The following is a 21,852-nucleotide window of genomic DNA, read 5'->3' on the forward strand; positions in this document are numbered from 1 at the left end:
GAAATAGTTTACAAGATCGCATCATTTGCTAAATCTTGCCATGTGTATACACCTTTTAGACTCTTCATATCACAAGCTGACTGAGCAGCTCATTTAAATGAACATCAAAAGTTAAGTCCCCATACACACCAGATGACCCGCACAGTGCCCTCCTTATTAAATGAGATGAGATGGTGGGTGAGTGATTTGAGCATACAGACTGAATGATGTCAGTCGACATCAGCGGGAACCACGGAACGAAGGTTGTTCGCTATATATATAGCGCGCATCGTTAATGATATGGAGTGTACAGGACCCTTCTCTATGCAGTTGTGTTGGATGCTTATATATGATGCAAATCTCCTGATCCACCACACCCCATATTTACTTTATTCTACTGAAATATGTGTAAATGTGCAAAATCAAAAGATTTTCACCAATTTGTCGCAGGATTTAAAGGGACAATATTTTGAAACTCAAAACCAGGCTTCTTTTGCCCCGTAATAAAATTGGCCCTTTAATGTCCACACAGAAAATCAGTGATTTTGCCAAATTGAAGATCCCATACTTCCATCCCTAGCTTCTTTGGAGGCCGGCCATAAGAATACCTTACATACATTGTCATTTTCATGGGCACAACTTCACATGACTTGTGCTTTGTGTGTGGAAGTATCCAGTAAAAGATGTGTAGACTGTGGCCGTAAAGAGATGTCCATAGTCAACAACAATGCTCACAATGGAGAAAGTCCGGTAGTGCCCTGCTGCAAGGTCAGCGTGCTGTATACGCCCGGGTGCCCGCTCAGGATCAATCCCTCGATTTACATATATGAAGAAGAAAAACATCACTCTGGGACTTGTGCAGAAACAGCAAACATTTACTGTGGTCGGTCTATGCCGTTTTGGGCACATAGCCCATCTTCAGAACGGGAGCTGGTGACACCTCATTTCTGGTGTGTAACCCGGAAGACGCAGGGAGTCCCGGACGGTGGCATTGGAAGCTGGTCCCACTGGTATGTATAAATATATGTTGCTGTTTTTAGCACTGTTAAGTGTCCTGAAGAAGGGCTATATGCCCGAAACGGCGTAGACCGACCACAGTAAATTTTTGCTTTTTCTGCACAAGTCCCGGAGTGACGTTTGGCCCATTGACAGGAGACATGATGGATGCTTAACCCAAATGCTCACCTTACAGCCTTGCGAGAGATAGAGATTCCTCTGGATAAATAGCACGTTTCCAAATTTGCAGTAAGAAGGAAGTAAATCTAATCAATTGGCCACTGAGAACTTTTGCTCAATGCATGAATAACATGTTAAACACATGGACTTAGGAGACTATTTAGCCAACACACATTAATGAATCATGGTTTCTATTTGTTTGTTTTTTTTGGCAAATCTTGGGTTTATTTTTATTGTATTTTATGCTTTGGTGTATAATTATATTTTTTCAACCTCCTGTTTCTTTTCATGTATTTTGCACATTAGAAATCCCTTATAGGTTTTATTATCTTACTGTTGACTAGATCCATTACAATGCTTTTCCCAGTGTTTATGGGCCAGATGCACTAAGCTTCAAAAGTGATAAAATGGAGGGTGATAAACAACCAACCAATCAGCTCCTGCCTGACATTTTTCAAACACAGTCTGTGACATGGCAGGTAGTAGCTGATTGGCTGGCTGTTTATCACTATCTGGCCTTATGCTCCTGTTCCTCGTCAGATTTTGGCTGCAAGGTGTACTAATCATCGTGCATCCAAATGGTTATAGCAGTTATGCTCTACCTGGTCATCATGGCGTTATTGGGGTGAGCAATCAGTTGTGTAACTACAATTTGCGCCCCTGCTCCTTCATACTAAACTGAAAAAGTCACTCCCAAAATGGCTGTTATCTCCTCTAGCAGGAGGCGGTGGCCATTTCCAGTGCTGCTCTCCAGGCCACTTATACCTTAACAACAATAGTACAGTATTACTGCTGCCATTTCTAAGTGTATAGACACGTGCAGTAAAGCGGAATCCAATAATATAACAAGTTATAAACGCACACGTTGGGAATGAAAAACCCCATATAAATATTGGCTTCACACTACCGTGTACAGGGAAACCACTAAGACAATGCTGCCATCTAGTGGTCTCCACTATAAATGGAGAAAGTAGAACTAAAGCCAAATCTGTTAATAAGTACATTATAGGTAATAATGAACCATAACTGGCTATATAATTATTTGTGCATTCTAACCTGTATATAAAACTTAACCTCACAAAAGCAACCTTTTTTTGGGATATTATACCTGTCATTGATATTCAATTAATTTGTCTCTCAAAGTTTTAAAAAGAACATTTGATTTATTTGAGACTGTTCTTAATTTAGCAGCTTCCTCTGTGTGTATTTTAGATAAGAATGCTAAACAAAGAACCTGGGGGTGATTCAACACAGCTCGTTAAGAAGCGGTCGCTAGCTGCTTAACTGGTATCTTAATGCCCCCCACTGCCCTGCGAAACACCTGCCCCCCCCCTGCCGCAAGCACCCCCTCGGTATCATGTCCAAGAACATATACCCTCGCATGCGGCCAAAGGGAGGAGAATTCATTGGATGGTCACTGACCATCAAAATATTTATTTCTGACTTATTTCCTTCAGAGTCCACCAAATAGGGGGCGGGCACTAACAGCATGCGATGTCAGAAGCCCTCCCCTGCCAGACATAGGCCCATCTGCACTCCCAGGGGAACACTCATCGTTTTCATGGTGGCGCCCATAAAATGCTGGGCGATCCACTGCCTGGGGCCAATGTCCACGCCCGCCCCCTTCCCAGTACGAAAGACCCTGCTCAATCGGTTCCAGGAACTAATACGGCGGGGACCGATTGAACTTGAATCAGGCCCCCTGTGTGTTTTCAAAGCACTGTTTGAATGTAAATGTGCAGCAACTTGAACTGAGTACTTTTATTCAAAAAAAAAAAAAAAGGGGGGAGGGGGGACTATACATCTAGTGCCCAGATTCCCCAGGTTGCCAATCATTACAGATCTGATCCACCAGGAATGATGATTATCAATCTGGTACATTCACCAAAATTCTCTGATGCCAACCCTTTTTCGATCAGAATGGTTGAGCTGAAAAAAATCCAACATGATAGATCTCTATAATCCCCAAACCAGTAGAATGTGGAGAATGTGGAGTTGCGGCAATCAGTTGCAGATGTGTGGGGTCCATTACAAGTTTATTTAATGTAGATTCCATATTCTGGACAATAATCAGGCAAATTAAAATTTTATTTTAAAACGGTGTCAGCATTGCATAGCACTGTGTTACGTCACAGTGGGGTTTATTCTAGTTCATTCTTTCTGACAAAATCCTTCTTAGATGGACAAAACCATGTGCACTGCAGGGAGGCAGATGTAACATGTGCAGAGAGAATTGGATTTGGGTGAGTTTTTTTGTTTCTGTGCAGGGAAAATACTGACTGCATGATTTTACACTGCAATATAGATCTCACTTTGTAGAAAAAACCCCACCCAAATCTAATTCTCTCTGCACAAGTTACATCTGCCCCACCTGCAGTGCAAATGGTTTTGTCCATCTAAGAAGGATTTTGTCAGAAAGAATGAACTAGAATAACCCCCAGTATCCGATGTCATTCACAACTGGATGACCAAATCTTTTTCCATAACTATTAATGGACCGACCTATTACACATCAGAATATGAATTCCTGAAGTTTGATGACTATACACACTAGGCCACGGCTGGGCAACACCGGCCCTCCAGATGTTGATGAACTACACATCCCAGCATGCCTTGCATCAGTTTCAGCATGGCCACATAGCAAAACTAATGCAAAGCATCCTGGGATGTGTAGTTCATTAACATCTGGAGGGCCGGTGTTGCCCAGCCTTGCACTAGGCGATATTGTTCACAAAAAGGGCTGACTGTGCGATACAGTGGACAATATTGCCTAGGTATACTCCCTGTCATTAACGACCCCCCTCCCTCATCCAATCATGTCCGGCTGAAGGAGGTCATCATTAAGGATGGCCCTGCTGCAGCACAGCTGTCGCTCCTGCTGCCACTTACCTTGGAGCAGGCATTGGCAAGTGTGTATGGGCCTTAACTAACTGTGTGCATCTGATAGAGATGTAGCCAGGAACCGCTGGTCAATTTGAAAGATCATTCTATAAAAGTTGTAAGGCATGACAAAAATGGGATAAGATCGTGATTGTAGCCCAATGGTGGGATCGGGTTATCCAATTATAGCGTGTTTTTACGATGCGGTAATAGACCCATTCTCGGCAATGACACGTGATCCTGAATAAGTTCCTGATCACATGTGCATACCCTCCAACATGGCCCATTCCATTAGGTACAAAATACTCTGTTGCTGGACTTCCCTGCCAGTGGCAGTTGCAGAGGTGGGGCTGCAGCACAGTCCAATATTCAAAAAGGGGATCCACACCTACTGCCACCCCAAACATCACTGTCCTGGATGTGACCCCCCCCTCTCTTGAATTTTGGACTGTGCTGGAGGCACAGGCAGGGAAATCCAGGAAAAGAGCATTTTGTACCTAATGGAATGGGTCATGTTGGAGGGGGGTGCCAGACGGGGTCCCGACAGTCATTTACCCGGCGTTGGGATCCCGACTGTTAAAACACCGACAGACGGGTTCCCGACGGCCACCAGCTATTCTTCCTCGTGGGGGTCCACAACCCCCATAGAGGGAGAATAGAATAGGTGGTGAGCGTAGCGAGCCCCTGTGCCCGCAAGGGGCTTTGTTGCGCTCGTCATGTTGTCTGAGTCCGGCCAGTCGGGATCCCGACATCGGGCTAATGACTGTCACGGATCCCGACTGTCGGAACCCTATACCACAGCCGTTGGAGGGTATGCATGTGTAATTGCTGGAACATGGGGCTAGTAGGGTTGGTTATCGGATGTTCTACTTCACGGGTCTGGGGCATGTAAAGCAGTCAGCTCTAAGTAGATAGCCCTGCGTGATCCATTAATGCCCCTTTCAGACCGCAGAAAAAAAAAAAAAAAAAACAACCGTATTTTGCCGATTTTAAACCGTTTTAAAACGGTAATATGTGCGGTCTGAAAGGTGCAGAGTGATTATACAGTTTCCAAAAAAAATGTTTTTTGGAAACGGTATAATAGCAGGGTCCTTCCCATTTCAGACCCTTTTTTTTTCCGGTCTGAAACGTTACTTAGGCAGCAGTGAGAACCATTAAATATGTAATGAGCGGCCAGCACATTAAATATGCACGCCGCTAATGCTCAGTGTACCCAGCCCCTGCGATTCGCTGCAAAACACCCCCCGCCCCCTCTCCCGCGATTTGCGGCACACCCCCCTGCGACCCCCCCTTACCGCGATTTGCGGCAAAACACACACCCCCGCGCGATTCGCGGAAACCCCCCCCCCCACGATTTGCGGCACACACCCCCCCGCTACCCCCCCTTCCACGGTTCGCGGCACCCCCCCCACGATTCACGGCAACCCCCCCCACGATTCGCGGCAACCCCGCCTCCCGCGATTTGTGGACACCCCCCACGATTCACGGCAACCCCAGGATTAAATGTCACATGCAAAACACTGACATGGCTATGGTCGACAATGAAAAAGGTTGACATGAGTTCTTGAAGATTTATTTTTCAATTTTTGAATGTTTTCATATTCATTCTCATGTGTCGACATGGACACCATTATATGGCTGAGCAATATATCTCCCCCGTGTGTACGGGGCTTAACTCCCTACAGGTATCTTTCCTTCACTGTTCAAGCATGCACTGATACTCCCATTCTAAAATAAAAACACAATTCTGATTCAAATTGTTTCTCTAACTACCGTCCTCTCTCAGCTCCCATGCCTCTCCAAGCTACTTCAGAAACTTGCCTACACTCGCCTCACACACTTTCTTAACTCCTACAACCTATTGGACCCACTTCAGTCAGGCTTTCGCTCTCAACACTCCACTGAGACAGCACTGACTAAAGTAGTCAATGATCTGGCCACTACTAAATCTAAAGGCCATTTCTCAATTCTTATTCTTCTAGATCTAGAGGGGATCTTTGCCAGAGGACCTGGGTGAGTAGGATTTCCTTCCACAGGTCCCCCATGGGTTTCTTCGAATCCAGGACCCCAGACTCTTCAGCCCTGGAGCCCCGGAACCGGACCCTGGGATCTACCAACGGGCTCGAGATAGGTAAGTATCAGTATGTATGGGCTTTGGATGTATTAAAGTTTTATTTTTAATGGGTGTCAATGTGTGTTTATTTAACTATTTCTTTTACTGTGGAACTACAAGTGCCAGCGGGCCCTTTAATGCCCCGCATGCTGGGACTTGTGGTTCTCCAAGTCCCAGCATGCGGGGGAGGCTTGCTGGGACTCATAGTTCCATGGTATAAGACAATAGTTTATCATCTATTTTTTACACCAAATATCAGCTCGATGCCCACCGCTAAGGGGCATCGAGGACAGCCCCGGGCTTCAGCATGGGCAGGTAAGTTCTGGAGGGGGACCCCTTCTTTGGGGGGGTTCCCACTCCCCCAGGACCCCTGCCCATGCTGACCGGTCAGGGGGATGAATGCTTTGGCCGGGTGAACTTGTATAAAAAGTCTCCCCCAGCTGTGGCATTACCCTGCTGGCTGGTTGGGCCCGGTGCTGGTTCTTGAAATATGGGGGACCCCTACTCATTTTGTCCCCCGTATTTTGGGAACAGGACCGGCCCTTGAGTCTGGTGCTGGTTTTATAAAATCCAGGGGAACCCTATGTGTTTTGCCCCATGATTTTATTAAACCAGGACCGGCTCTTTGAGCCTGGGGCTGGTTATACTCAGGAGAGGGGACCCCACGCCGTTTTTTTTACCAGAACTCGCAAGGTTTTGACTGAAAATCGCACCATATCGCACTTTTTAGCCGCTTATTCGCATCCCATTAAATATGCAATTTACACATGAAAAATGCGGGAAAAAAAGTGCGATTTGCGGCGATATGGTGCGATTTTAAAAAGTGTGAAAAAAACCTCTCATTCTATTATATGTCACCCTTAGGGTGCATACACACTGTACAATTTTTTTGACCAATTTGGTTGAAAGACATTTCCATTGAACCCAGTGTCCTGGACTAAAGATGTTGACAAAAGATATTGACAACAGACGAAAGAAAGATCTAGCTACAGTTTATAGGCTCTTTTTGAAAGATATTGAAATTGAGCTGCATGCACAGTTGACGAACAATCTTGATGAACAACTGGCGGGTATGCGCATCATCATTCATCGTTTGTTTGTTGACAATATCTTTTGTCAACATCTTCCATCCAGGACACTGGGTTCAATGGAAATGTCTTTCAACCAAATTGGTCAAAAAATTTGTACAGTGTAGACTCTCCTCTAGCCTCCAAAATTTCAAGCGGTCCCTGAAAACTCACCTCTTCAGGCAAGCCTATCATATTCAGGACCCCCACACAACCTCCAGTAGCATTCTTATGTAATTGCATCCCATTAGGACCGTCTAGTAATCTGATGCATACCTCCCAACTTCTGTCCGTAAAGGGGGCGGGGCGTATGCAAATGAAGGCACAGCTTATGCTAATTAGCCACGACTTCATTTTCATACGAGAATAGACGCTGTGCGCATGCGCACAGCGTCTATTCTACTAGATTGGGGGTCTCCCAACTGTCACCCCCACGCAGCGGGACCATGCCTGCCGCGGGTGGGACAGCGGGACAGGTCCCGAAAATCGGGACTGTCCCTCTAAAATCGTGACAGTTGGGAGGTATGCTGATGGGACTGCCATGCTATGGAATCCTATCCTTATGTATCCCCCCTATTATCCCTATAGATTGTAAGATTGCGAGCAGGGCCCTCCTACCCCCATGTCGGTTTGTATCTAAACAGTTTGTTTAATCACTGTTGTGTCCAATTGTAAAGCGCAACGGAATATGCTGCGCTATATAAGAAACTGTAAATAAATAAATAAGTCAGTATGTATGGGTGATTGCTTACTGCAGACGCTAGGATTGAGGTGTAGCATATCACACCTTAGTGATACTGCTAGCAAACCTTGTTTATGCTAATGGAGGATGGAGGTGATCGTTCCTGGACTTAAGTGAACTCGTACCAGTGTGTTTACAGGATCTGTGCTCAAGGGCATTCTCTCCAATGTTATATGGTATACACAGGCAGGATAACCTACTGGACATTTGGACAGTATTATAAAGCAAAGAGAAAATTCCAGGGACAGACTTTAACCCTTGTACTGTCCTTGGAAACTTTGGAGAGTAGGCCACAAATAAGTTATATCTTGTTGCAGAGAACCCAGTCAGCTGACTATTATAGGGGATATTGCACATCTAACAGGTCAGTCTATTTGAACATGCAGGAGAAGGAAACATCTGTGTCAAAAGAGATTTATAGACCACATTGTGTAAAGCAGCTTTGACTCAAAATATGCAGATTCCATTGTTGTGCAATAAATGTTACAAATTAGCGTTAATATGATCACTTGGTAAATATGACAGCTTTTTGCACCAGCAGCAAATATATTTTTCCTATTAATTACTTTTGTACATTCAATTGACATAAGGGTAAAAGAAACCTTTTGCCCTTACCAAATATGGCAACTTACACTTCACAGTACAACGCTTCCGCCTCAGCTATTGGACAGGCATTGGCCACGTGTGTAAGAACACATGCTAAGCTTCATTAGCTGTGGAGTAGTATTATAGCGCCGGCGCCGGCGCCGCCACCGCGATTTCCTACTACGAACGGTGACAAATCCACAAGCCCAAACCGGGTAATGGTGATCAGAGGACTTACCCTGTGGCTGCCCGCAGCTCCTCTTGTCCTGAGCACGGCCTGGCGCCCAACCGCTGATATTAACGCGGCCATCTGCCCTTAGTACCTAATCAGATGAGCCAATTCAGTCTCCCGCAACTTTATTATCCACACTGACAGCTTACAAGTCGCAGGCACCGTCCCATCATGCCCGAGTCACGTGACACTGGGTCTACTAGTGCAGTAAAGTAAACTGTATGATGTCATTATCATATCTATAACCCAAAATGTTGGGATTTATAGTTCTACAGCAGCTGGAGAGCCATAGATTGGGTGACTGATGCCTCTGAATTAAAATGTGTTAGTTGCTGCTAAGCTGCAGTATAAATAATGCAGGAGAAAGAAATACCCCATTCTTTAAAATTAATATACTTTATATTATGCCAGTAAGAAACCGCAGTGCTATACTGACTACGCAAGTGCAAACGACTTAAGGTGGCCATACACACGTAGATTTATCTGCAGATCTGTCTGGTCAGAACAAAAACATGGTAATGGATGAGAGCAAATGACAGTTGACCATTTGCTTCGAAATGCTGGAAAACTGCCAAACTGTCACTCATCCATAACCATGTTTTTGTTCCAACCAGCCAGATCTGAAGATAAATCTTACTAGTGTATGGGCACCTTTACAGTGCAAAATATGGCAGCGTGTAAGCTGTATTATTACCATTGCTGTTCTACAGTCATAATACCTGCAGCAGCAGTGCTGGCTGACTCCAAAGGTTCAGTCAGTGCCACTGTTGGCTTGGCAATGAGGAGAAGATGATGGTATTGGATACGGGTGCTGGATGACTCACCGACAGTCAGGATTCCGATGGTTGCTTCTCCGACAGTCGGAATCCCAAGTTTCATGGGCTATTTTCCCTCGTGGGGGTTCAAACCCCCCCCCCCCCCCATAGCTCGCCACCGAGTCTGCAGGGACTAAGTGAAAACTGGAACTGGACCAGACCCCTGAATGCCGGAACGGACTATCAAACTGTTCTGCTGCTTGTAGTGTCCGGTCCATGGGGTGGCTGTCCGAGGGGTATCCCGTCCAGACTGGGTGCCTGTGACAGCTTTCACCAGGGACATAGGGAAGGGGACATTACAGCCTCCTTGTATGGTCCAGACTGTTACAATTGTTATTATATCCCTGGACCATGCAGAGAGGCTGTATTCTCCACCTCTCCCTGATGACAGGTGTCACAGGCAGCCCCACTGGATGAGACACCCACCACAATGCACCGGACACTACAAACTCCAGAATGGCATGTTTATGAATGGTACCTGTCTGGTCCGGCGTTCCAGGGTACTGTCTGGTTCCGTTTTTTACCCATAACCGAGTCTGCAGGGTGGTGAGTCCGCAAGGGGCTGTCGGGCTCGAATTCCATTGTCGGAGAGTTTTACCATACCCATGGGATACATATGATGTCCCACTGTGGGTATGCCGACAATCAAACGACTGACCCAGCATCCCAATACAGAGAAACCTGTCAAGGACTGTGTGAGTAACCTAATTCTGTCCCCCTACACCTCTGCTTGCAGCCTAACTGTCCCCCCTCCCCCCGGGCAGCTTAACCCTAACCCTGTACCCTGCCACTTATCCTTACAAAGAAATAAGGATTAAAAAGGGTTGAGATTATCTGAAGGGTAAAAAAAGGGGCAGACTAGATGGGCCAAATGGTTCTTATCTGCCGTCAAATTCTGTTTCTATGTAACCCCAGCAGCCTAACCCTAACAACCCCTTAAAAGTGCCTAAACCAAAAACCCCTCTTTGTAACCTAATCCCCCTCAGACAGCTTAGGCCCCTACCCTCCACCCCGTGCCTAAACCTAAACCCCCATTCCTCGGCCTGACCCTAACCCACTCCGGCATACTTGTGTTGTGGATGCCAGCTGTCAGTATTCCAGTGTCGACACCCAGATTGCATCCCAATGGTATAAGTAAAGGAAGGAAAAGCATGTGAGGAAAGAAGACCCTGCTCCTGAGTGTTTGCAGTCTGACACAGATTGGGGAACTGCTTATTTCAGGTTTTTAATGCCTTGTGTAACTATCCTGAAGCATGGGATAAGTAAAGTTTTCCGATCTACTAATGCAATTTGCAAGACAAGTGGTGTGCTTTCTTTACTATACTTTCAATTCAGGATCATCTGGCCCTATATGGAACAGTGAGCTAAAATAGCAGAATCAGCGGGGAAAACAAGCAAACCCAAAAAGTTTTTATAAATCTCAACAGTTTCAGTGACAAGTTTCTTGCAGTACACCACTGTTGCCACAAGATGGAGATATGTCTCCTTTGGAAGGTAATGGTGTGGAGACTGTGATGATGTCATGACTAGGCGCCTGTGTGTACGCTACAGTATGGACTCCAGCTACAAGTAATACAGCACAGCTGCAGCAATGTGGGCGCTGGAGCAGGAAAGTGCAGGAGGTAACAGCCAGCCATATGTTATGTGGTCACATAGAGCAGGCAGGATCTGTGCCATACCCGGGGTGTGATCCCAGTTGCACATATACACTTGGGATCACAACTGTCTCATTCTGCAATGTAATATTTACATTTAATCCCTTATTCTTGCAGCCTTGTGCGGTGTTTTATTCGTTCATTTAGGAAGTCTGGTTTACAAATGCATAGTCCAAATCAACACTTCTATTTGTCTCCAGCTTCCATCACTTTTTGATTTATAGTATTATGTGAATTATATATATATATTTTTTATTTATGTGTTAATTACTTTGTGTGTGTTTTACTAGGGGGCGGGGCAGCTGTTGCTATAATTAGACATATAATGCATATGGCATAGGGGTGTCCATCTAATAATGTCAGCGATGTTGCCATTAGAACTTGCATTCTATAACATGAAAGGTCGACATGAGATTTTTTACAGGTTTTTTGTTTCTGTGTCGACACCTGAGCACATGCACACCCCAATTAATGTACCTCTTGTCCTCGCATAGCTGTACTTGGCACACTTTGCTGTTCCTTATAGAATCCACGTGTATGCAAAAGTTCTAAAAAGGGATAAGAAATCTCAAATAACTCCTGTCAACCTATTGCTTGTGTCGACTTTTTGACCATGTTGACAATATGTTTTCGACCTAGACACTGTCTCAAACCCTCCAACATCTGAAGGGCAGAAATTCAGAAAGGGGTGTGGCCACAGGGAACCAGAAACCCAGCACAAAGCCTTTTTTTGGCTGTTACAGGCCTTTAATAATGGTACTGTACAGGTCAAAAGGTACAGTTTGAGGGTTTGCTGTCTGTCAACCATCTGAATACTAGACTGCGCAGTAGAAGATGGAGTTTCTTGCACGTGGAAAAATAATTTCCATCAGATTGGGACCAACAGTGGTTGCCAACCATCCATTTTCAGTGGCCATCCCTTATATGACAAACTCTCTATTAGTAATTCCCCTTTCACACAGAAAATGAAATACCCGGGTGAAGCAGTTCCACCCGGGAATTTCATTAAATACACAGGTCCTTTTTCTGTGTGAAAGGGCACACCCGTGTCGTAAATCCCGTGTCTCCGACCCGGGAATTGACTAGGGTCGAGGACACGGGATTTATGACTACCGGGTAGAAATTTTCAACCCGGTAATTTGTTCTTCTGTGTGAAGGGGGGTCAGGCTGCTCCTGGCAAATTGACACGTGTATTTGCTGGGATTTTCAGACTTTTCTGTCTGAAAGGGGTATTAGTGTAGGAATGTTGATTGTACATGGATCTTCAAAATAAATAGGAATGGGGTAGTACTAGCGGTGCCTTGCGCATATGCTCTGTGGGTGGTAGACTGGCTGGCAGCACCTGTAGGACTACACTTTCCTTTCATCTCCACCATTGGCACAAATGTTTTCAGTACTGCCTCAGAGAGGGTTATGGTATAAATGGTAGGTATATGTTGGTGTCTATGTTGATATATGTCAAAGCGTCCCCTGGCACACTTATATTCCCACTGTATGCCCATTTGGATAGTAAAGGATGAAAAACCACCTTTTTTAAAAAAAAAAAAAAAAAGAAAGAGGAAAACCTTGCGAGTCACTCTGACCCCGCCTTGTGAATGGTTACCCAGCGCCACCCATTCGCACACGGGATGCGTTCGCAAAGGTTTTCAAACGGATGTTCTACATGAACATACATTCGCATTCCAGTGGGAACCTCCTCATCTTTCGATGGTCCAGACCACCCTTACATATGCGTGTAGAATTGAAGGGAATTGGGCGGGCAGCTGACACCCGGTTATGTCAGCTGTCCGCCCCCAGCACGTGCATCATGGACACATTAGCATGTGTACGCCTATGTTTTCATGGGAACGTCCATGAAACGGTGAGCGTTCACATATGCTCATGACTCAGGCAGGCCCCCCCCCTCCTAAACAGCAGACAGGCTGGTTCAGGCTGCATTAAGCACTGCAGCTGGCCTTCCTTACTACAGCTCCGCCTCTGCAGCCCGCCCAGTGTCCCACCACCCCTCTGCAGCCTGCCCAATGTCCCTCCGGCTCCAGTCACAGTGACTTGTTATCTGCCTCTCAGCATCCGTCCTCTCATCAGCAGAGTTGCAATCCATCTAAGACAGAATTCGCTGCCCTGCCAGCCTACACAGTGTAGTAGTACACCCTGCCTGATCAGAACGCTGCCGGAGGCCAGACCCAGCAGCGTAGATTCTGGCAGGCTGCCGCAGCAGCGTCCTGAAAAATGGCATAATAATGAGGTGTGTGTGTGTGGGGGGTGGGGGGTGGGATATTGGGGCGGAGCTAAGGGGATGAAGAGACCTGGCCCATCCCGCCTCCTCCAGTACCTTTTGCAGGCGTCCTCGCGTATCTACTTCTACTGAGATGAAGGTGCAGCAGCGTAAACCCCATGATAAATAATCAAAATGAATATAAATCCCGATTATCAGCGCTTTATTTTTCCATATCTGATATTTCTTAAACCCTATAACTGTGTGTTTAGTTATTTTCTTATGGGGAAACACGATGACAGACATTTCAGGAAACCGTTATGCAGGAAAAGTAATTGGCCGTTACCCCTAGCAACACATTAGATTCCAATATTTGTCCGGTATAAATCAGAGAATGAAATCTCTGGTTGCTATAGTTACAGAGCTACTTATGCAAATGTTCCTCCATATTTCTTTAAGTGCCTTTGTTCTTTGATAAATGATGTTGTCTTCTGATTTACAGGACCGCGTTATAGCTTTCTCACCGATGTCGGCTACGTTGTGGGGCGCAAGAACTGCACAATTTTGATTGAAGATGATCAGTCCATTAGCAGAATCCATGCCACGTTTACTGTGAGCCACTCTGTCGCCAGCTTGGTGAGTTATAGTGATGGGAACACAGAGGCGTGTGGGGTTGTATGACAGCTGGGTATAACGTGATGAGTCAGGCATTGGGACTCCGAGCTCCAGGCTGCAGATTTACATTCTGTCATTGAGCGTAGTTTGTTTGTTTCATTAATAAATGATGTTCGCTTTTGTTCTCCTTGTATCACTCTCCCTGCCCTGAATATCCCAGGGTACTGTAAAATGCTAACATAGGAATACTTTAACCCCTGACTGGGTATTAGTGTTCCCGCTAGGCTGTTTTATTGGAGTGCTGCACCCTGCCCGATTTTTTTTTTTTTTTTTTTTTTTTAAAGGGCAAAATTTGCCCCGCCCCCCTAGCAGCGCCCTGCTAGAACAGCCTGCTGCCGATGCGCACGGGGAAGCCCAGAGCCCATGTCGAAATCCTGTCAGTTGTGGCCAGCAATTAATGTATTATTTATTTATTACGTTTTCTATGTTTGGCAGCATATTCCATTGTGCTTTACAATTGGAATTAGCGATAGAACCAAACTGAGGGCCTTATTCTAGTTCACTCTTTCTGACAAAATCCTTCTTAGATGGACAAAACTATGTGCACTGCAGGGGGGCAGATGTAAAATGTGCAGAGAGAATTAGAGTTGGGTGAGTTGTTTTGTTTCTGTGCAGGGTAAATACTGGCTGCTTTATTTTTACACTGCAATAAAGATCTCACTTTGAAGTAAAACCCCACCCAAATCTAACTCTCTCTGCACAAGTTACATCTTCCCCCCTGCAGTGCACATGGTTTTGTCCATCTAAGAAGGAATTTGTCAGAAAGAGTGAACTAGAATAACCCCCTGTGTACGAACAGGCAGAAAAAATGGTAGGAAGGCCGTGCTCGTAAGCCTATAGGGAAATAGGCATTGATACCCAAGGATTTGTGTTATCTATTGCATAATGGTCCACCAGATTGCAAAGGTTCTTTGAGGACTGTATATTACGGTCACACAGCAATGTTGGGTTGGGGTCAGGAGACTCTCAAAGTGAGAAGAGAGAAAATAAGTGAGGTTACGTGTGGACTGTGCAGTGGGGATGTAATTGGATAGGACGGGTTTCTGAAGGTTATGAGGGCAGTTCTGGAATCTGATAAGCTGCCCGAAGAGGGGAATTTTCCAGGAACGCTTGAAGGTTTAGGGGGTTTATAAAATCTGTGTCCCGGGAAATATTGGAACTCACCTATTTAATGCTACCGTTAATGACCGCATCGAAGTGTGTACGATCCGATATGTTTTGTCGGAAACGACAATCCGCGGCCTTTCCGATAATTTATGGATTTTCTGACACCCGACAGTCGGAATTCTGGATTGGATACCCCCCTTTAAAGACTAAAGGAGACTCTTATTGCATGTGGGAGGGAATTCCACCGAGTAGATGCAGCCCGAAGAAAGAGTGTGGATAAGGGAAGCGGATCTTATGAACAGCGAAGAGGTTGGCTTGAGAGATATTATGAGATAAGAGAAGAGATGTACATTGGTTATTTTAGTTCAGGACCTTGGTCTCCTTTTCACTTCAGGGTAGTGAGTTGCTGGTCAATGGATGATGGTGTTTAAACCATTTAGTAAGTGCGGAGCTTCAAACCCGTAAGGTCTTGGAGGTCACTAATGTATTGTCTATAATAATAGACAGTGGAATTTTGTTTTCCCAGCACCACGTTTCATCGTAGTCTGGAACTGTACATTTGTTTTATCCTCTTAACTATAGAGGATGGAATGGAACATAATAAAATCCAAAGCTCTTGAAGATTGCTGTTACTGGGTAAATGGAATGGCCTGTCCCCTGGTGTAGATGGCAGCAGCGATAGAATATGGTCTCTCTCTCTGGCTTTTCCAGCAATTCATGATTTTGGGAGATCTAAAAGGATGGTCCTGTGACATAACTATACCACACTGTACACAAGCCACAACTTACATACTTGGGTCAGGAAACCTCTGTGATCAAGAACAATGTGGTACTCCATGGTAGGACACTGCCTGGGACACACCGGTCCATATCTCTGCTGTATACTGTGCGGTAGGGTATGTAATAATCCAGGCTTCATAGGATTTACATGTGCTGCTGTCTATTCATTCAGGGGCGGCCAGATGTGATTCCCGTTCTAACTATTAAAGACTCCTCAAAATATGGCACTTTTATTAACGGAGAGAAGATGGAGAATGCTGTTCCTAGGACGCTGAAATCTGGGGACAAGGTGACATTTGGTGTCTACAATAGCAAGTACAGGTAAGCGGTTCTTCGTTACCATTATGTTATTATCTCTCTTCTAATAGGTGATCACTTACCTGCCACACATCATGTTATTATTAGTTGTTATTTTGATCATCATGCGGTTCTATTAGTCACTATATGAGTGGCACACACATGTAGTCTAAAGGTCCATACACACAGGACAATCTTGGTCAGCGATGATGGGGAAAATTGCTGGGCTTAAAATCGCTCAGTGCATATACACTGAGCAATGTTTGCCCGTCTAAGGGATTCATTTATTTATTTTTCCTCGGGGTGGATGACTTTCCATAGTAGGGCGCTATGGAAAGCCGTCCACCCATCTGTTATGTGCTGGTAATACTGAATTCTTTTTAGCATCTTTTCCTTGGCAACAGTTGGATTTTTCAGGCGGCCTACGGCAGATGCTGGGAATAGTAGGGTATTCCGGGCCTGGAGAACCGGGCACCAATGAGTTGGCAGCGGTACTCAGCTCATGCTGGGAAACTGCTAGACCACCAGGAATTTATTTAACGTCTCTTTGCTGCTGGGACTAACGTGGCATGGCCCGCAGCAAACCCTAGAGTGATCCACGATGGACAGATGAAGCCGTTTGCACTAGCGAACTCTGTCTGTACTCCTAGTCTGGCTGATGCGCAGAAGTCAGTGTCTTTCAATGGCATATGCACACTGTGCTGAAATCTGCAATATCCATGCATATCGCAACTTGTGTGACACTCCAGTAGACGGATCAAAGACAGCACTCCTCATAGGAGAAACAAGTCATTTATGATGCACTCCATAGAAGTACACACAGCCATGGCTGTTATCATCTACACTTGGCCTTTATCTTGGAGATCTAGTTCATCAGACGTCAGGCTACATTATGTATTATGTAGCTTACATTGCAGTGCTGTGTTTGTAATTTGTTGCGTGTAACTCTTCTTTTCTTCCCCCAAGGGTATTGTATGAGCCATTAGTTGCCTGTTCCTCGTGCCTCAATGCCTCGGAGAAGAATTCTCTGTCCCAGGCCGTGCTAGCATTAGGTGGTCATGTTGTGAATAACTGGACAGAGAAATGTACGCATCTGGTTATGACCTCTCTTAAAGTCACTATTAAGGTAGGTGACCCAGTATGTCATTTATCCCTATATTTCTGTCTCTGTGTGTGATGTAGTCAGGTCCTGCTCTGCACCAATTATCACTGAGGCCCTTATTCTGATTGACGCGGACTTTACCGCATACTTTCGGATCGCGTCTTTACGGCGTCTGCGCATGCGTGGAGAACGCTACGCGCATGTGCCACGCCTTGACTCGGTACCAGTTCGGCCAAATCCCGTCCAAAACTGTTCACCGCTATCAGTCGGGAAATAGGGGCGTATTATGGGCGTCATGCGGAATGACACATGGGCGTAGTTTCAAAGTGGGCAAAACGGGGCGGAAACATGGGCGGACACGGGGGAGTACACTTATGTTGGGGGGCGTACATTCGGAAACCACTCCGAATGCACGCGATCAAAAAGGGCAGAAATGTGCGGTGTCCACAAGTGTACTATTGCTTTGCGGACACCACTCGTTCATGCGGTAGGCGAACGTACGCCTAATGACTACAACCATTAACACCTGAACCCAATAGAATCTACTCCTTTACTCATTACTCACTAATAGGACGCTTGTCAGTGCTTTAATTGAAACCATTGCACTTCAATTGCTGTAAGGGTTAATGTGTGCAATGCATGTGTTAGGCATGCTTGTAAGGATATATTGGCATCTAATTGATTCCAATTCCAAATAAGCTGTTTTTTATGAGGATAGGTAGTTGAATAAGTGGGTCATGTGATGTATTGCAGAAGATACTTCATAGTGGGTTGTTTGGCGTAAATACTCCGCTTACGGGCGGTAGCACCGCTTGGCTCCCGTTCGGATGCGGTATTTCCGAGCATACTCTGTAATACTCTGTAATACCGTGCAGAATCTGAGTGTTTCTCCCGCACACGCATGGTTTGTATGTCGTCCGTAAACACGCCCTGTTCTTAAAGAGTGAGTCCGTCCGAATGCGGAGGACACGTGGGCGTTTCTACGGACGATGGCCGCATGCGGCAAAACACCGTGGCGTGCGGACCGCTCCGTAAGAATGCGGGAATATCCGCACCGATCTGAATAAGGGCCTGAGTATTGTGATATACTAGGAGGTAGTGCTCCCATACAATAGATCTGCAATGTAACTGATATTTGCCCTGCCAACTCCCAATCCCATTAACCTTGTACCTGAGATCCACAAACCTGACCTGTAAGGACTGAACAGGGGTCTGCAGCCTGGGCACTAATAATGGTGGACTAAGCTACTTAAACCCTTTTTTTTTTTTTTTTATAATTTCTTTTTATTTTTCCATCAAAAATACATAGACATATAGACAAACATAAGAACTCAAAATAAATCATACATACAGATTATAAATTATCTTATACTGGGTGTATGGATTACAATTCTCCAATAACACTTGATCAAAACATATACTCATATTGAACCTCAGGAAATATTTTCTATGGGGATGAGGGTGTACTGTGTTATTAATGTGTACCGTGTTCTGTGATCATCCCCTTCTTCCCTTTTCCCCTCCCTCCCCTCCCCTTCCCTTTCCTTTTGTGTTTCTACTTAATATGGAGCCTAAGTGTATAACTATTTAAATTTTTACTATATTACTTAGTGATATATGTGTTGGATTTCTGTGACTAACTCTTGTGGAGAAAAAAAATAAAAACCAGTGTATTTCATGATGGGCCCTCTGTGAATAGAAAAAAAAAAAAAGAATATTACTTTTTCCCCTTTTCTTTCCCTTCCCCTCCTCCCCTTTTCCTTATTATTACCCCTTATCCCCACATTATTATACCTCCTGTTGTTCACAAAATGCTTATTTTCACTTTATTCCTATGCATCCTTCACCCTTATTTCTGTTTCTGTTATTCTTTAACAGCCAGTCAATAGAAAATCCCAATATATTACAATACGTAGAATCAGAAACAAAACAGAAAAGAAAGAAAAATAACCCCATCTGTATTAACACACAAAGATGGGGTAGATATTTTACATAGCACAACCTTGCCAAACTATCAATGTCCTCCTAAATATTTTAAACTTCACCTACTAGTATCCCTTTATTCTAAATTTAATTCTGAACCTTTTCATCTCTTCCTCTAATTTGCCACATTTTGCCTCCTTATTGACCATGTCGTATTGTCAAATAAATTCATCACATTTTCCCTTATCTCCGTGGGCAATGATTCAATATAAAGTCTCCATTTTTTTTATAAAACCTAGTAATGCCTGTCTCGATATCCGGTAGAGTAGCTCTTCTTTCCATATAAATGATTTTCAACACCATAGTTTCCAATTCTGATATGGATGGAGCTGTCTGCTTAATCCAGTGGTGTAAAATAAGTTTATTCGCTACTCCCAATATTACTATTAATGCCGGCATTATCTTTCTACTCCTAGGGCCCAATTCCCCCTCTTCTATGTAAAACAACATACATATTTTTGGGTTTTTTCACTAGTTTTAGGGAGAACACTCTATTTATATAGTTTATCACCTTATTCCAAAATACTGCTATTTTTCCACAGCCCCAAAAATTATGAAAAAAGGAGGCTGAAACTTTGCTGCATTTAACACACCGATCGGATTCCCCCGAAATCATATGGGCTCTTCGTGCTGGTGAAATATATGCTCTCGATAACATTTTAAAAAATACCTCTTGCAATAATACTGAGTATAAACATTTATACAGGTTGAGTATCCCGTATCCAAAATGCTCGGGACCAGGAGAATTTTGGATAACGGATTATTCCGTATTTCGGAATATTTTAATATTTAAATTATGTATTTTGAAGTATCTTGCATGTATGCTGTATAAACACATAAAATACACACAAATATATTTTATTACCACATAAAATACACACAAATATATTTTATTTGTTCAAAAAACAAGGTTTCAAAACATGAAACAAAATTTGTGTACTATCTCCGATATTGAATTTGAATGCCAAGCAATCATTGTCTTGCACATATATAGTGCCAGTTACATATCATGTCCCCAGTGATGCTGTTACAGATGTCCCCAGTGAGTTTTTAGCAAAAAAAATATTTTTTTTTTTCACTTTCTGGAATGTATGGTTTTCGGAATAATTCGGATAACGGATACTCGGATACGGGATACTCAACCTGTATGTGAAGATACACTTTTTCAATACTAATTCCCAATTAGGCATATCTGGTGTATCCCCCTGCCATCTGCTAATCGCTCCTTTCCACTTTTCTTTGAGTTTAGTATTTTGTAATATATCGTAATACAAGGCCAAGCGGTATCTCACTGAGCTTATTACCGTCATTAATCTTTTGATAGGATCCACAGCCTTCTCATCCTCCATCACTACTCTCTGTGTCTGAATATAATGCCTCACCTGAAGGTACATATAAAACTGCGTTTGTTCCAGCCTATATTTTTCTTTTAACTCTACACATGACATTACCTTGCCTCCTGGATCAAATACATCTCTAATTACACTGATACCCTTCTCTTTTCATCTAAAAAAATTGCTATTTTCTACCCCTGGTTTAAATTGTGGATTTCCCCATATTGTATTAAACTGTGACCTTGTAAAATTCCTCTTTATTTGTTTGTTAGTGCTTACCCAGGCTTTATATGTTTCTTTAAATATAATGGAGGTAAGCAGATCTATGGGTATCACATTTTTCGGGGAGTGGATCAATGCTGTAGGTGAATACGGAGAAAAAAAACCCTCCTCTAATTCAAGATGAGTGAAAACTGATCTCCTCTGAAGCCAATCTGTGATATATCTAAAACATACTGCCCTACAGTAGGCCCCTACATCTGGAATATTTAACCCTCCTTCCTTTCTTGGTAGCTGTAATTTATTGTAAGCCACTTTACGTTTACCTCCTGACCACAGAATGGAGGAGAACATGCGATCTACTACTCTCGTATCTGTTTTACTAAGTCCTAATGGTATCATTTGCAGGATATATGCCAATTTTGGAAAAGCCACACTCTTAATTACCTCTGCTCTCCCCATTAGTGATAATGGTAATGTCACCCAGTTCTTTAAAAGTTTCGATATACTCATTATCACTGGTGTAATATTTTTTGAGTAGATATCATCCAGTTTCACGGGTATATATACACCCAGATATTTAAAGTGGCTATTTACAATCGTGAACTGGTTCATTAAGGGATACCGCTTCATATCTGAGGCCTCTCCTGTCAGCACCATAAGTTCTGATTTACTATAATTTACTTTATATCCTGCAAATGAGCCAAAAGACTCAATTGCTTCCACTATACTTGGTATCGAGTCCGATGGTCTAGAAACAAAAAGCAGCATATCATCTGCATACAATGCCAATTTTGCCTCTAGGCCTCCCACCTCGATCCCCCTATATCTATCCATACTCCTCAGGGAGATAGCCAGAGGCTCCAATGCCATTGCAAATAGCAGGGGTGATAAAG

The 21,852-nt window shown here is 44.1% G+C and overlaps 2 protein-coding genes across 2 annotated transcripts in view; one reads left to right on the forward strand and one right to left on the reverse strand.

Moving 5' to 3' along the window:
* Positions 1–8,927, reverse strand: part of DECR1 (2,4-dienoyl-CoA reductase 1) — a 48,587-nt gene extending 39,660 nt beyond the window's left edge. Inside the window, exon 1 of the mRNA XM_083187090.1 lies at positions 8,781–8,927. Coding sequence (XP_083043216.1) covers positions 8,781–8,852 — 72 coding nt within the window. The 5' untranslated portion in view covers positions 8,853–8,927. The remainder of the gene's footprint in view (positions 1–8,780) is intronic.
* A 2,128-nt stretch (positions 8,928–11,055) lies between these two features.
* The window catches only part of NBN (nibrin), a 54,029-nt gene continuing 43,232 nt past the window's right edge, over positions 11,056–21,852 (forward strand). The window contains exons 1-4 of the mRNA XM_083187091.1: positions 11,056–11,211; positions 13,962–14,095; positions 16,194–16,342; positions 17,285–17,444. Coding sequence (XP_083043217.1) covers positions 11,181–11,211; positions 13,962–14,095; positions 16,194–16,342; positions 17,285–17,444 — 474 coding nt within the window. The 5' untranslated portion in view covers positions 11,056–11,180. The remainder of the gene's footprint in view (positions 11,212–13,961; positions 14,096–16,193; positions 16,343–17,284; positions 17,445–21,852) is intronic.

This window comes from Crinia signifera, chromosome 5 (assembly GCF_055691185.1).
Source record: "Crinia signifera chromosome 5, ASM5569118v1, whole genome shotgun sequence".
NCBI classification, from domain to species: Eukaryota; Metazoa; Chordata; class Amphibia; order Anura; family Myobatrachidae; genus Crinia; species Crinia signifera.